Consider the following 16,207-nt stretch of genomic DNA (forward strand, 5'->3'; position numbering starts at 1 on the left):
TGTTTGGTTTTTCTCCCTGCAGTCGGGGCAGCACAGGGAGGGAACGCAGCGACAAGCCACTGATGTCCACCCCTCCGTCGTCGCGGCCCGGACCGTTCATCAGGGGAGGCAGCTCGAAGGAGCTGCTGGAGAGCCAAATCCTCGACGAATCGCGAAGAGACCGGGAGCGAGAGGGAGCCGAGCCCCGGAGGCCGAGCGTCACCGAGGACAAAACGGAGCCGGAGCGCAGCCGAATCAAGGAGGCCGGTGAGACGCACGGCGCTGCACGACAGCAGACAAACTGATTTATTTTCTTAAACCAACAGCAGCTAGAAAATCGAGTTTTTGCCATTATTTTCACCTTTATGTACAGTTCTCAAAAATGTTCTTATATATTATTATATTTACAGGAAAATTGTATAGAATTTCAGTTTCTCAACTGATCACAATGATGAAATTAAATTAAATATCAACTTCTTCTGTTCTTCTTCTTCTTCTGCTGTTCAAACATTTCTAATGCAAACTCTCCTGTAATGGCATCAGCACAAACATACCTTCATTTTAACCTCATTTACATTTACTTATACATTTTTTTTTTCAGTCCATGAAAATCAGTGTAGGAGCTACAGCAGGTTGAAATCCTGTCTATAAACAAAAGGATCATCCCAGTACCAAATGTCAATATATTGTTTTTGAATCTGCTTTGCCAATAATTTCTATGGCTGTCAACACTTTTAGGCCTTTAAAGTTAAGAGAATAGTCTATTCCTGATAGGTTTTCCCTAAAAAGCATAAATGTGGATCACAAGTTGCACCTTTGGAAGCAAACTTTGCTCATAATCTGTAAATAGCATAATGATTCAAATCAGAATGTCAGCTGGTATTCATGTGGAGGATTTAATCAGAGGCGTCATGGATCTTTCTATTTTTCTTCGACAGTGAAAGCTGAGCCAGCAGTCCAGACCCCGGACAGACCTGCTCTGTCTGAGGAGGAGGTAGAGAGGAAGTCCAAGTCCATCATCGACGAGTTCCTGCACATAAATGACTACAAGGTACTGAGATTCACAGGGAGACAGATGCAGCAGTCGCCAGTTCAGGTGCAAACGTTTGAATGTGCATCTGCAAACGGGTGCATAGAAGGATGTTGATGATAAATCAGTTGCTTCATGTCCTGTGGATGAACAGGATTCAAACAGCTGATTTGTCTTCACATAATCTATGATTTAAATGCCGAATTTTCTTTGGTGATGCTGTGAAAATTGATTTTTCCTCTTAAAAACACATTGAATGAAGTCTACAGATTCCTGTGTTTATCCTAAATTATTGGGTTGTAGCTTTAATCTTTCCTCTTTCATCACTGGGTGTGTAACAGTAACTGAAAGACTCCAACATGTCATGTGACCACACGTGTCTGTCTCTCCCGCAGGAGGCCATCCAGTGCGTGGACGAGCTGGACTTGGGCTCTCAGCTGAACATCTTTGTGCGTGTCGGGGTGGAGTCGACTCTGGAGCGCAGTCAGATAACACGGGACCACATGGGCCAGCTTCTCTTCCAGCTGCTGCAGCAGGGTCTCCTGCCCAAACCCCACTTCAGCAAAGGGTCAGTTCACCTCGCCTGAAAGCACTCGGCCCCAACAATCGAGCCGCTTCTATGGACGAGGAGCTAACGTTCACTTTTTAGAGTCGCAGGCGTTTTTTAGTGCTCGGCCACTTTTCTGTTAAAGTGAGAATATTGATTGAAACACATTTGCTTGTTCTAAAATGTCCCTTTCTAATGATTTTGTGGCGAGTAGCTACAATAAAACATTATGCTGTGCTCTATAGTCAAATAAATGAAAGTGAAAATAATAAACATTGCATTGAAAAACAGGAGAATTAACTTAAAACTAAATGGTCATTTAAAAACTATTAACAATCTTGTGTATAAGATAATCTCTGTGTGAACTGTCAACTTTCAGCCCTGTGAAACATCTGTTTTGGGACAATATTTTAAGCTGTGTCCTCTGTGTGTCTTTGTGTTCTCAGGTTTGCAGACACGCTGGAGCAAGCGGATGACATGGCCATCGACATTCCCCACATCTGGCTGTACCTGGCCGAGCTGCTCAGCCCCGTGCTGAGGGAAGGGGGCTTCTCTATGAGAGAGCTCTTTAGGTACTCACACAGCTACACCCGAGTCAATCCCTCGATACTGTAGGAGGCCGTATGCTAAAAATGAAGTAAAAATTGGCATGTTTGCTCAGGAAAAATGTGCACATATGTCGTGTTGGCCGAACTAGCTGCTTTGTTTACCACCACAATACAACAGTTTGATCAGTGTTGTCGCACTGTGAGCGACGTGCTTCGGGTTTATGTTCCTCCCTCCTGCACTCGTCTCCAAGGTTAATTTCGGACACGCATGTTAGGAGCGCACAGGCACTGAGGACCACATGGGAAACTGTCCTCGGTGTCTCAGAGTGAAGCGTTTCTGTTTGAAAGCTTTATTTAACGTTTCATTCCTGTCGTCTCTGTTTGTTCGCAGTGAACTAAGCAAACCTTTGCTTCCTGTGGGAAGAGCCGGGATCTTAATTTCTGAAATACTGCACTTACTATGCAAACAAATGGTAAGCAACACTTTCATCTGCAGCTGTCGTTTGAATTAGTTTTGTGTACGCTGATGTTGCCTGCTCACATTGTAAAGCCAGTGGAGTAGCTCGCTTAAAGGTCTGTCAGGGTTAAGGGTGGATTATATGACTGGTCATATCATGTGCAGCCATGTGAAGAAATGTTGTTCTGAAGGCCAAAATAAGGACAAAAATGCAGTTTTATTGTTGCACTACCTTTTGATTATTCCTAAACTACAATTATTAGCATTAATCAGATGGACGAGGTTATTTTGTCCTTTTGATTTGTCGTGTATTTTAGCCTGTTAAGATCTTTTTCCTGCCTGGAAGTCAAACTGAAGAAATGAGATATTTGGGTGAGGAGAGGTTTGACGCTGTCTCGTCTTGTCCCCGCAGAGCCATAGGACTGTGAGTTCTTTGTGGAGGGACTCTGGCCTCAGTTGGACCGACTTCCTGCCTGAGGGAGAGGACGTCCAGACTTTCATCTCACAACAGGTTGGTGAAAAAGCCAAGAGATATCAATGTACCCTTCCTCCGCTTTCTTTTGTCCATTTCATCGTCTTTTCCTTGTGTGTCACCTCCTCATCATATCAACGTCCTCTCCTCTCGATGCAAACAGAAGCTCCAGTTCATTCTGTCGGACAGCTCCAGCCCTGAGGCGGCTCAGTCGAAAAGGATCTTGTCTCCTGAGGAGCTGAGCCAGCAGCTGGAGAGACTCCTCCTGGAGGACATGGCCAGTGATGAGCAGATCTTTGACTGGGTGGAGGTATGACAAGTGGGACACGTATGCACATGTTTCTCACCCAGACTCTGCTAGCCAGTGGCTAAAATTCAGAGGGGCACTCTGGTATTAATGACACATGGTTACTGAATTAGAGTGGAGGTTTGACAGAAGGTCTGCTCAGATGCTCACAGGCAGGAAGTGCTTGCTGCTCTGGGACTGGGATCTCGCAGGTCCTGCAGGGTCGCAAGTCAGAAAATAAACAGGATGAAAACTGTATAACGTAGTTTACGTGTGAGTCTTGAAATAACTGCTGGTTTGTTGAGAATAAACACAACACGAACAGACGAGTCAAGTTACATGACTGTGAACCAGACTGAACCAGAGCATGTTCATTGGTATTGCCATGGATACCCATTCAAGGTACGGTGGCTTATAATGGCCAAACAACACAATCATTTAGTCAAGCGATCTACAAAAATCAACGCAGAGAGGAGAAGGTAATGTGGAGATCTCGCTGGAGCAGGTGGTTTAAACTTTGCTGCGGACGGTCTGGAACAGACGCTGCTGGAGCGGGTTTTAATGGTCAGAAATGCAGCTGGATTAACTGTGGCCACAGTGATGAGAGCATCCAAAAATAGTACATGATGCAAAGGGAAACCATCGTAAACAGTTGTCCTGGTGCTCTGAGGACAGCTCATCCCTCTGTGCTGCTCCCACAATTCAGGCAAAATCCTCCCACAGCACTCCACTCAGCACTCATCCGCCCTTTGTTGGGTGTGACTTGTTCCTTCTTTGTATTCTTACTGAAGGTGCTCCCCGTTCTCGCGTGTTGAGCCACGTGAAACTGACGAATGGTGTGTTTTGTCCTCCGCTGTGCTCCATTTCCCAGGCCAACCTAGATGAATCTCAGATGAGCTCGTCCCCCTTCCTGAGGGCCTTGATGACAGCTGTGTGTAAGGCAGCAGTGAAAGGTAAGCGCTCCACCACCTGGAGGAGCGATCCCTGCGTTCTGCTCAGATTGCACCGCCGATCGCAATTTTACACGCTGCCGCACTTGCCGCAGCGTGCGCTCACTCTGCCTCCTGCTTTACCGAACAGATGATAACACCAACTGTCGAGTGGACACGGCCATCATCCAGAGGAGATTGCCTGTATTACTCAAGTACCTTAACTCAGACACTGAGCGACAGCTGCAAGCACTTTATGCACTTCAGGCGCTGATCGTCGCCCTCGATCAGCCTCCAAGTAAGTGCTGCATCATGGTTTACTCCTCCTACCTCCTCCTGTTTACTCCTCCTGACGAAACTATGAGGCTTACTTTTAAAATTTTATTTATACCAGTGTTTTAAGAAATATTATGATAGACAATATAACCCAGACCAGCATGTAGGAGCTGGTCTGAAGCTGCTGATTGTGTCACATGATCCTCTGCAGATGGAGTTTGGGGAACAGGGGACATGAGTTCATATGAGTGAACCTGAATGATACTAAAATACCTCAAATAATTATGTAGAAAACCACAGAACAAAAACAAAATGTACCTCGAGGTGCAGGATTTACGCTTTAAGAGTGGAACAGCCTCAGGAAATGAACTTCTTTTGAACCTCCCAGATTTAAAACAGTGGTCCGCACCTCCTCCAGAGTGCATGTCTTCAAAGAGGGGAGCTGCTGGGAAGCTTTTTAATGAACTGGAGTACAGATGGTGAGGGGTTACTGCAGCAGGACAGAAAGCAGAGTCGGATCTGTTGTGTAAATGACTTCACTCTTTGATTCACTCATCAGTCGAGCTTTCAGAGTCCTCATCTCACCGATGTGTCTCTGCTCCTCCAGACCTTCTCCGGATGTTCTTTGACTGTCTGTATGACGAGGACGTCATCTCAGAGGACGCTTTCTACAAGTGGGAGACGAGCAAAGACCCCGCCGAGCAGCACGGTAAGGGGGTGGCCCTCAAGTCCGTCACGGCCTTCTTCACCTGGCTGCGGGAGGCGGAGGAGGAGTCGGAGGACAATTGACGAGGGAGACACCCGGGGACACGACGTAGTAGAACTGCATCCTTACGGCAGAACAAACGTTCAAAATGGTTGTGTGGGCAGGACGACATGTTTACGGCTGGAATTTTTTTCTGCGGTACGGTTCTGAAACATGCCGCCATTTTGAGTTTGGATTCCAACGGCGGAAGCACTAAATACCTGTATTATACATAGAAAATATTTTTGTTTTAAATTTTAACTTACTTTTCTTTTGTTACTTTTTAAGAAGAGACTTAAAAGATACATAGGTTCTGGACTCTTTAATTTATTATTTTTTTAAGGACTGCAAATATGAAAGTTATTTAACATTTGCAGATGCTCACAAATGAGAACATGACAACAGAAATAACAATATAATTAATTATAATAACAAAATAATAATTGTGAAATAAATAGCTCCCTGGATTCCACACTGTTTGGTTTAAAACAGGGTGAAGCAAAATTATTTTGGGATGAAGGGGAAGCAGAGATAAAAAGGAGTGGATGCACAGAAGCTATTAACGTTGTCCACGTATGACGTTTTGAGGTCAAAGGTTATCTCCTAGTAACCAGGAAGTGTTTCCCTCAGCCTTGGCTTGCTCTACGTCGATATCTGTACATACGCCTCATGAGAGGCAGAGGTATGCATTCAAGAAGCGATGCAAGTCAGTCCACAGAACTGTCTAAACAAACGCAGAGGAACAAACCGGATACAAATCCAAACGAAATGAGCAACAATGCAACTTTAAAAAGCAAATGGCCAGGGTCGCTGAACGTGAAATGCTTGTAATACTTCAGACCTACAGAGCAGATTAAAGCTTGTAAATACATTAAAGACAAAAAACGTATTTAAAAAATGCTGATTCTCATGATTTGTTCTTTTGATGATTGGAGATGCGGGTTGCACGGTTATTTTCTTGTGGTGTCCCTGTGTGTGTGTGTCTGTGTGTTAAATTGAGGAGTTTTTATGTTTGGGTGACGCCGTGGCATCCTCAGAAGAGCTGCGTGAGTTGACCTGGAGGAGCAGCTGGAGTCGCTGGGAGCCGCTGGTTTGGTCTGCTGAGCCACGGAAGTATCAACAGTCTTCATGAATTAACTAACATTTGGTGCCTTGGTGTTGAAACTGTTCATTTCTCGCTTGTCTTCGACCACAAGTTTTAGATTTTTGCGTCTAAATCCAGTTGAGACATGTGTCCATGAGCTCAGGCATGCAGTTTCATTCCTTCCACAGTGTCATCAAATGTGGCTGTCACTAGACCTCTGATGCATTCACTTGTCTTTACAGCTGTTCGTTTGTTTGGAATTCATCCATATGGCATTTTAGGCACCCATTGTGAACATGGAGACGAGAGCCGATACGATTAATCGATTCGTCAGTTGACAGAAAATTCAAGCATTTTAATTGTGAGGAATTTCTGTTGTATGCCATTGTTTCTTTGGGTTTTGGACTATTCTGACAAAATAGGCCATTTCAAGAAGTCATACCAGATGTTGGGTCATTGTATATGCATTTTTCACAATTTCCACATATTTTATACACCAAACCGTATTTAAAGAGTACAGATTAAACATGTTAGTTACAGTCCTGATAGGGATAGTGGTGAAAAAGTCTGCTGATATACACTGTTGTTATTGGATAAGTGCCCGTTTTTAAGGGGCAGCTTTCAGTTCTGTGTAGTGGACTTATTTGATCACTTTCCAGTCAACTTTAATACATCTAAGATGTTTTACGCTGAACTACAACTGTATTAAATCACAAATGTCGAGCTTCTCCTCATTTGAACTTTGTTAGCGTTAGACAACTACAGCTCCCATGAGCCTCAGCCGTAGACAGGCTGCCAAAACCTCTTCAGTGCTGTAGTTCCTGAACGCTTACACTGTAATAAATGTCTCATCTCGGCTAAAATTATGATGCGTTCAGGTTTTAATAACCTTTACGGTAGAAGACATCGAGTTAACTTAAGATATGGAGAGAAAACCTCGAGCTTTTCAGAAAAAACATTGAAAGACAGCGGAAAAAACACCTTTGTCGGAGAGCTAGCTAGCTTCCTTCCACTAGCATCAGTCGGCTAATGCTAAACCACGCGCTGAAAACTGAATCACATTTTGTTTGGTGGAGTTTGTTCGATATTTTGTTCGTTACAGACAAAATAGGGCTTTTTGCGGTTGCTATGGGCGGCCATGACAGTGGGAATCCTTGAACGTGCTCTGTGACGCTACGACGTGACCAACGGTCTTATGGGGCGGGGCTCGTAAACAGAGAAATCTAAATAAAGGATCGTGCAGAAATTTAGTACAAAGTAACTCACTTTTTCGGGACGAGCAAAAGGTAAGTTTCGTTCGTACCAAGTCACGCCTTTAGCCATACACGCAGCTGCACAGACGCGATGTTGGAAAAAGACGCAGGCCGGTGGTTTTTACTCCATGCAACTGAAATGAATTTTATCTGCCTTGTGCGACGCCATCACTGTGTGTGTAAGCCAAGACAAAATGGCGAAATTGCCGAAATTTTCTGGCTACTCATTTTCTGGGTTGCGTGAAATTGATTGAATGCACTGGCGAAGGCTGGCGGGTGGGCCAGGGAGCGGTGCAGCGTCTTAAAAGTAGCCACCCTTCAACTAAATCCATCTTTTCTCCGGTGTGAAGATGATGGGCCTCAATGAATGAAGTGGGTTTGGCAGTCTGGCCATTTGTAACGTTAACCACGCAGATAACGTAGCACAGAGCGGGCCTCGAACCGGTGCTGTTCCCGTGCTTCCCTGGTGCTCACATACGTGTTCTTTCTCCATGCAGGTAAATCTCGTGTGATGCCGATTCGCCGAGCAGCAGCGACTCCAACCCAGGAGAAGGCCCCCTCCGCTGCAGCAGAGAAAGGTTAGGCCGGGGTTGTGTCCCCTTAACCGAAGACCCGTGAACGCACCATCATCTCTGACACAGGTTCCTCTGTTGTCTCAGGGGCCATGACAGCCCACTCAGGGGCCATGACAGCCACACATCCAGCGTCCATGTGGAGTCTGGAGATGGACGTGTGGGCATGCTGAGCTTGTGTTTACAACAATCCATCACAGAGACACGTCGTTAGACTCAGTCAGATGGTGTCAGAATCAAATACTGCAGTATTTTAGCTACTTGGGTGCAGATTTAAAGTTAGAAGTGGGTAATATCAACTCTATGAGAGGATGAAAGTGTAATGTGGATATGACGGACAAGCAGGCAGCCTTTAAGCTCAGAAAAACACCATATTTAAGCTGTTATAACAGAAATCTCAGCTGTCATCAACACTTTGATATGAAGTAAGTCAGCATCTCTGACACTTTGCAGAGTGAAGGTCTAACCACAGCAGATCAGCAGTCAGTCAGTCCAGAGTCACATGGTCGAATCATGCACAGCAGTATGGAAATCAAACCCAACACAAGGAAAACCACACACTGTAAAGGTGTTACACTCGCGTACAACCGCAGCAGTAGCATCAGTCTTTCATCGTGGTTAAGGTGCATATCATATAACCGCAGCATCCATGGGTCGATTTCAGCCGGAGACTTGCCCCATTGCCTCTTATCCCGTGTCTGTCACAGCATCAGCGTCTCTTAACCGTGGGTTGCAGACTTTTATCTGCGCATGTTAACATTATTCCCTGACGTGTATTTTGAGATTGGTTGTGATTTTGCGGTTCGGGATGCTCCCACAGTCTCTCTCTCTCTCGTTGAATTGCGGAAATTGTGTGACTTTTTTTTTTTTTTTTCCAAAATTATTTCCAAAAGCAGAACAAACAAAAATAGAAAACCGCAAAAAACAGAGTCATTTATCACCATGGTATTTTTTACAATGCAGTGTGTAAAACAAGGTTTTGTAACACGAGATGATCTGCTGAATCTGAGCTGACTTCTTAACGCCTCTTCCTGTGTTGATAGTAGTTTAATGTAGATATTATAGTGGTTAATTGCACATTCATGAGCTTGGACTCTGAATAAGTACACCCGATGCCAAAAGTAATCAGAGAGGGGGGACAAAAAAGAAATGTCTATATGTGTTTTGATTGCACATCTTTTTCCACTTTTAATTTCAATGGCTTTCTCCCCTCAGAGCCTGAAGCCTCCTCAGAGGAGTCGCCCTCTGCTGACGAGGAGCAGGCTGCATCTTCAGCAACAACGGCCGAGTCGAAGGAGGCCGCGGCCACGGGCGCCACAGAGCCCACAGAGAATGGGGAGAAGGCCGAAGGCGCCGTGACGGAGAAGGGAGGCGAAGGGACGGAGAAGAAAGAGTGAGTTTCACCAGAGAGCTAGTCTGCAACTCTGAACACTGCGATATTTCACTCTGATAGCACTTTTATCCGTTTCTATTATCCTTACCTCTGCTGGATAACAGCAGACTGCTCCTCTCGTGGTTGTAGTGTTGCATTTCCAAAAGATGTGACCTGTCACGGCCACATCCATCAGACAGACGTCAGACAGGTGTACCAGTCCCTTTGACCGCAGTCTTGGAGGAGTCCAGGAGGAGAGGACGTGAAAGTTTGGCCTTTTGTTAGCAGTTCAGTGAACGTCTGAACAGATAGAGCAGAGTTATCGACGACAAGCTGAACAACATTCAGAATGATGCTGAGAAAGTATGAAAAAGCCAAATATGTCTGAATTTGACTCTAAATTGCCCGTAGGTGTGAATGGTTGTTTGTCTCTATGTGTCAGCCCTGTGATGAACTGGCGTCCTGTCCAGGGTGCTCCCCGCCTCTCGCCCAGTGTCCAGCCCCCCCCCCCGTGACCCTCCAAAGGTTAAACGCTTGTAGATAATGGATGGATGGATGGATGGATGTTGTGATTTTTAGGAAAAGGCCCTGCAGTGTAGCTGTAGGTGATCAAACGGTTTTGCCTCTTGGACAAATTTCTTTCTTTCAACCATTTGTCCAGAATATGTTTGGGTGCCTGTGTATTCTAAAGGAAATAAGATACAGGCGAGGAAGAACAGGGGAGCATTAAATTTGGCTTTCCAAGTTAATCATTCATGTAATTTCTCCTTCTTTCCTTCTCCCAGACCTTTGGCAAAGCAAACATTCTCCTTCCTGCACTTAGCACACTAGCTTAGCAGCTCAGTTAGGGTCAAATTACCATGATGATCATTAAGACAGATGTTCTGAAACTTCATTTTGTCTTTCCCGTCGGTGGCAAACGGACAAAGTGACAAATGCAAGGACTGCGCGGCTGGACAATGTGCAACACACTGCTATGTTCTCCTACTAAGGTGAGGATGTGATAAAGATAAGGGTGGTAACAATCACAGTGAAATATCGCTCCTAAAGAAACGAGCCACTTCACCGAACTTGTGTCTTGCTCCCTTTGGCGACAGGTTGAAGGACGGCTACAAGTACGAGAAAGCCAAAGTCAAGAAGGTGAAAAGGACAATTCCTGCGTGGGCTAGCGTCACTGCCAGCAAAAAAGTGCCCGTCACCAACTTTGCAGGCACTCAGAACAAAGTGGATAATATCCTCATCGAAGCTATAACGGTGTGTGTGCAGACTCTGGAAACCTCAGCTCTCAGCAGCCACCGCGCTTCTTTCTTCCTATGTGTGATTTCTTGTCCGCTTTCTTTTGCAGTCTTGTAACGACAGATTCGGGGTTTCATACCAGTCCGTCATGAAATATATTGTGAAAAAATACCCGGGGATGGAGCTTGACAAGAAGAAGTTTCTCATCAAGAAAGCAATGAAGAAGCATTTGGAGAAGGGAACCATCAAACAGGTAAAGAGCGTCGATTGGTGAAGGAACGTACGTTTTCAGTGGAACATTAAAGGTCCAGCTGTAGGATTTCAGGGGATCTATTGGCAGAAATGAAACATAATATTCCTGAGTGTGTTTTCAGGTGTGTTATCGCCTGATAATAAGAATTGTTGTGTTGCACCGCCATGTTTCTACTGTAGCCCAGAACAGACAAACCAAACACTGACTCTAGAGAGGGCGTTTGCTTTTAGCAGGGAGCCCTAAATCCTCCACACCGGACCTTTAAGTGTCGATCATTGATCTTACTACAGCTTGAGCTCACCTCTGATTGGTCGGTTGCCGTTCAGGGGAAGGGTTAGCCACTGATCGACCTCACAGATGTCATGTAGGTCTGTTCACTCTCGTGTTTGCTGTCTCTCACACAGCTGAAGGGTAAAGGCCTTTCAGGAACCTTCGCCATCGGGAAGCAGTCCACCTTGTCTAAGGTAAGTTACAGCAGAGGCAGGAAGTGATGCACAGTAGTTAATGTATTCTTTGGAAGGGAGCAGCATCTTCCTCCAGTCTCAGCTGGCTGCCGAGCAGAGTTCCTATATTTTTGTACAGATTGAACAAATGAGATAAAACGTGCTGATGAGTGATCTTACTGTTAGTCATGCTAACTGTTTTCCCCGTTTCCAGTCTGGGCTAAGCTAGGATAGATATCAGAGTTACTGATCTTCTAACTCTGTGCAAGAAAGCTCATAAGCACTGAAATGTTTCTTAAAGTCAGGAGTTAAGTTTTAATCCCGTCCATTGATGTCCAGCTAGGACAGTGTTTGTGCTCAGCAGCAGAATACCTTCAGCAGGAAATCACAGTGACAGTGTTTCATGGATCTAATCCTTCTGCTGATGACGTAGCGTCAACAGTTTCCTCTTCCAAATTTTCCCTATGAGACTGGGATGTGTTTGGTTGTAATAGTCATGTCTGTAAACGGATGGTGTTTTAGAAAGCTGCTCAGAAGACTGAGTCTCTGGGAGACGCTCTTCCTCTCATCATCACTCGGCTCTGTGAGCCCAAAGAGGCCTCCTACAACCTGATCAAGAAATACCTGGAGCAGCACTTCCCCAGCCTCAACATCGAGAGCAGGTACGGAGCATCAAGTTTCACACAGTTTAACCACTGATTCTGTCAGCTCAGTAACTCGTGTGATGTGTGAAGTTGTGTTAATTGAATACATGAATGACTGTGGTTCGTCCTCAGGCCAGAAGTCCTAAAGGCGGCGCTGGTGAAGGCGGTGGAGAAAGGTCAGCTGGAGCAAATCACAGGGAAAGGAGCCAGAGGGACTTTCCAGGTAAAGCTCTTTAAAACACCGATTTATTCATTTTTGTTGCACATAAATTGTTCAGTTGTTGTGAAGAGGGATCGGCGACACTCATGCAGTGGCTGATCAAAACCTGCCCGTCCGGAACGAGCTGATTACTTGGCCTCTGGTATTCCTGCTTGCAGCTTTCTGGAGAATCCTCATGGAGTCCTGAGCAGTGCACCTGCCATGACATCACTCCGTCTCCTCGTAATAGCACACCTGTCCTTTGGGTGCAAAAACTCACACAAGCATTGCAACCTAACAGTGAGCTATTTGGGACCAGGCTATTTCCAGGAACACGTGTTCATTCTGAAAGTTTCATGACTGATGCTTGAGATTGAGTTCAGTAAAACAAAATGACAAACTCACAAGACTTATCCTTTAAAAGCACTGGTGACAGAGCCAGAAGCTACAGATGGCGTGAAATGAGAAGATGACCTCATATCCTAAAAATGTTTATGTCTGACTCACAGCTGAAGCGAACTGGTAACCAGGTCCTGCTGAAAGGCGGCGCCCTGGAGGACGCCATCACAGCCGCCATCACAGCCATGAATGAACCTAAAACCTGCAGCACCACCACTCTACGTAAATACCTAGTCGACGCCAACAAGGACAGAAAGGAGTACCAACTAGGTAAGACCGCCTCAGATCATTACTGACAACTTTCACACCTGCAGCGTAATCCTCCACCCTTCTGCTGTCCATCCATCCAGTTTTGCTTGAATTTGATTAAAGCTTAGCTCCTCTCCTAACAGCTGCTGATTCAGTTCAGCTTGAGGCTTCAGCGTTGAAGATTTTTCTGAATGCGCCGTGAACGTCTCTCTCATATCTCAGCATCTCAAACGGTGGAGTTTGGGTGGAGACAGAGTGTCACTTTAAGGACTCGTTGTGCAACGTGTGCTTTTGATTTTGTAACCTGAAACCTGAACTCGCTGCAGGATGAGCTTTGAAAAACACAGTTTGTGCTTCTCCTCTTCAGTGGCCAATCTGAGGAGGACCCTGACGAAGTGTAAAGTCCTCGGCTGGATGGAGCAGATCACCGGTCACGGCTTCACGGGCACCTACCAGCTCTCGTTCCCTTTCTACCCCAGGTACAACATTTGGGAAGGGGTCCTTTATTCTCCTTGTTTCATACTGTTTAAATAGCAGCTTTGACAAAGTGGCTGTCGCAGCAGAGGAACCTACACAGCTGCCGTACTTGTCTTCTATGTGTCATCTTCTCTGATCATTTTGTGTTTGTTTTTCTCTCCAGCCCGGCTATCTTGTACCCAGACAAGTTCAAAAAGCTTCCCAAGAAAGACGGTCAGCCTTCCCCCAAGCAGAGGCGGACAGCTGACTCGTCTGACGAGGACCAGGAAGAGTCAGAAGAAGAGGAGGAGTCCGAGGACGAGGCTCCCTCCCGGAAGAGGTGGGTGTCCTTCGTGTCCTTAACAGAGGACTAAGGTCTGCAGTTCCTCCGTCATTTATAATGAAACAGCTGCTATGATGAAGAGTGGCGCCTGCGACTCCATACATGGATTTAGACGAGCAGCACGTGGATCCCAGTTGCATCTTCATCAGGTAGAGACGGTCACAGCGAGACGGCACATTAAACCCAGAGAGCGGGAGGACAGAGACATGCATCACAAACATAAGATAAGACAAGACTTAACTGATCCCACCCAGGGGAAATCAAGTCGTTACAGCCAGCAAGTGGCACAGCTGGGTCAAGATAAAAAGGATAAAAAATAGAAAATCAGCTGTGTAAATGCACATTATCATCATCATCATCACACGTATGCATCATATTATACACTGACACAACCGTTGTTGACGATGTTGACCTGACGGAGATCCAACAGGAATCAAAATGTTGTCCGTCTAAATAAACGTGTGGTTTGGAGTCGGCGTGCAGGCGTTACTCTCTTCACTCATGCTGCTTTCTTTGCTCTCGTATGTGATTTGTGTATAATTACACGCTGCCTGTTCAAATTACTTGTAGGAAATCTCAGAAGAGGCCTCCACCCAAAGCTCGCCGCCCTCCGCCGGCCAAGAAATCTCGGAGCGCCAGTCAGTCAAAGGCCAAAGGCAGAGGACGCCCCCTCGCAAAGAAGTCTCCGGCCAAGAAAGCGGCCCCTTCAGCCAAGAGGCCGGCGAGGAAACCGTCAGCCTCTAAGAAGGAATCCACGCCGTCATCTAAAGCCGCGCTCGTCAAGAGAGCGGCTCCCGCGAGAAAGCCCAAAACGCCGGCCGTTAAAAAGCTCACCAAAAGGGAGTCCAAGCGGCCCGCGCCCAAAGAGCCGTCCCTGGTGGAGGTCGCGAAGGAGACGGCGAGGAGCGGGTCCAAGCGATCCAAGCCCGAAGAGTCGTCCCACGAGGAGCCCGCAGCGAAAAAGCCAGCAAGCAAAAGCGGGTCGAGGCGGCCCGAGCCTCAAGAGTCATCCACGGAAGAGCCTGCGGTCAAAAAGGGGGCGAAGAGCAGCAAGCAGTCTCCCCGCAAGTCCAAGAGAGGGAAGTACTGATCCCAGGAGCGTCCTCCGGACTGGACTGCTGTGGCCGCACAGCAGTCTGCCGCTTCGCTCAGTGCTCTCTCTCTTTTTATCAATGTTTTCTCCCTTTTCAACGGGGCAGTAGGTTTTTTTTTTTTGGTTTTTTTTTCTATTGTAGAATAAGAGCATTACCCTACCAGTTCAGTTCACTGTACGTTGAGTTCCTGAGTTTCCTTTTTAATCACCATGCGTAGAAAAGCTCAGTTAGCGTTGCAGTAAAAACGGCGACCGGCTGCCGGACGGAGAGAGCACAGCAAGATGCGACATACTGTAACTAGAGCCATGTAGTGACTTCCGTTTTTCTATCTGTTCCTCATCCGATCGTTAGGTGTTGGAAGCACACGTTCCTGATATCAAATGAAGTGTCAGTGTTACGGAGGGTGGAAATGAGGTCCATGAAGTTCGAATATGGGCTGAAAGACGGTTACTAATGATATTGTTTTATAAAAACACAGACTTTAAGGTTATTATTTGAATATTTTGGCCATGCAGTATTGCATCCAAATCTGAATTTCTATCCATACGTGTCCTCAAAGTTATTATTATTATTCTAATCAACGGCTGATATTTTGTTTATTTTCAAACATGATGTTGCCCCCAGAGACGATTAGGCCTGCAGGTGACAGGTGGAGGACGTTCAGAGGATAAAACACTATGTTAGTATTCATCTCAAAACAAGTCACACAGGGGGGAAGAAAAGCGTTTTTTTGATGTGTGTGTAAAAAAAACATATACATGAATTGATTTTATCGCTTCACAGCTGTAATTCAGTACCAACTGTAAGAAATGTGTGTTGTGACTAAGAAAAAGGAGGATACTAGCTCATACATACCCTGCATGCATGTATTCCTTGTGTTGTTAAGCTTCTTTTTTTTCAAGTCATTAATAAAATGGCTATATTTGTAAACTCTTGCTGTTTTTTTTAATTATTCAATGCCCATTGAGAATATTTAAAAACATAAATACAACATAGAGTAGTATCAGGTATGTTGAACTTGAAGTGAACGGCGATGTTTTTTGATGTGGGAGCTTCAGGGAGAAGCAGCAGAGTTTCCAGATGACAACCCGAACCACTGAATTGATTCACCTGATGTGACTGTTTCGCTTCCTGAATGTTTTGATTAACACTAATGAAAAATGAGCGGATGTCTTACCTGGAAACAAAAAAGAGCGTGTGTGTCGCTGCACTGTTTGATTTTGAACTGCAATGCTTGAATTTGTGGAGATTTGGACACTTTTATTAATCGGACAGTATTTTTACTTATGCCCTGTACATGGATACAGTATAGAAAAGTTAAAAAAAAAAAAAAAAAATCAG

The 16,207-nt window shown here is 45.5% G+C and overlaps 2 protein-coding genes across 15 annotated transcripts in view; both read left to right on the top strand.

The window, feature by feature from the left end:
* eif4g3a (eukaryotic translation initiation factor 4 gamma, 3a) overlaps positions 1-6,162 on the top strand; it is a 51,764-nt gene extending 45,602 nt beyond the window's left edge. For 11 of the 13 annotated variants that reach the window (XM_070958237.1, XM_070958241.1, XM_070958242.1 and 8 more), the window contains 10 exons: positions 23-246; positions 918-1,030; positions 1,405-1,577; positions 2,003-2,128; positions 2,496-2,577; positions 2,974-3,072; positions 3,197-3,343; positions 4,191-4,272; positions 4,400-4,546; positions 5,132-6,162. In XM_070958237.1, the coding sequence (XP_070814338.1) occupies positions 23-246; positions 918-1,030; positions 1,405-1,577; positions 2,003-2,128; positions 2,496-2,577; positions 2,974-3,072; positions 3,197-3,343; positions 4,191-4,272; positions 4,400-4,546; positions 5,132-5,313 (1,375 nt within the window). In that variant the 3' untranslated portion in view covers positions 5,314-6,162. The remainder of the gene's footprint in view (positions 1-22; positions 247-917; positions 1,031-1,404; positions 1,578-2,002; positions 2,129-2,495; positions 2,578-2,973; positions 3,073-3,196; positions 3,344-4,190; positions 4,273-4,399; positions 4,547-5,131) is intronic. The other 2 variants (XM_070958251.1, XM_070958249.1) reach the window with 1 other exon arrangement.
* A 1,386-nt stretch (positions 6,163-7,548) lies between these two features.
* hp1bp3 (heterochromatin protein 1, binding protein 3) lies at positions 7,549-15,796 on the top strand. Of its 2 annotated transcripts, XM_070959240.1 has the most exons (13): positions 7,549-7,639; positions 8,104-8,184; positions 9,394-9,571; positions 10,480-10,542; positions 10,648-10,804; positions 10,896-11,039; positions 11,444-11,503; positions 12,005-12,144; positions 12,259-12,349; positions 12,835-12,994; positions 13,341-13,452; positions 13,614-13,769; positions 14,343-15,796. In XM_070959240.1, the coding sequence occupies exons 2-13, from the start codon at positions 8,118-8,120 to the stop codon at positions 14,860-14,862; spliced, it is 1,848 nt and encodes a 615-aa protein (XP_070815341.1). In that variant the 5' UTR covers positions 7,549-7,639; positions 8,104-8,117; the 3' UTR covers positions 14,863-15,796. The 2 variants fall into 2 exon arrangements, with proteins under 2 accessions (XP_070815341.1, XP_070815342.1); XM_070959241.1 differs by lacking the exon at positions 10,480-10,542.
* Positions 15,797-16,207: the final 411 nt, after the last annotated feature.

This window comes from Chaetodon trifascialis, chromosome 3 (genome assembly GCF_039877785.1).
Source record: "Chaetodon trifascialis isolate fChaTrf1 chromosome 3, fChaTrf1.hap1, whole genome shotgun sequence".
NCBI classification, from domain to species: Eukaryota; Metazoa; Chordata; class Actinopteri; order Chaetodontiformes; family Chaetodontidae; genus Chaetodon; species Chaetodon trifascialis.

Bases quoted from the DNA above. Each gene is read 5' to 3' on its own strand.
- hp1bp3 (XM_070959240.1), top strand. From the start codon at position 8,118: ATGCCGATTCGCCGAGCAGCAGCGACTCCAACCCAGGAGAAGGCCCCC. The intron at 11,504-12,004 runs GTAAGTTACAGC...ATGGTGTTTTAG, and splicing joins AGCAGTCCACCTTGTCTAAG to AAAGCTGCTCAGAAGACTGA. The intron at 13,770-14,342 runs GTGGGTGTCCTT...AATTACTTGTAG, and splicing joins GAGGCTCCCTCCCGGAAGAG to GAAATCTCAGAAGAGGCCTC.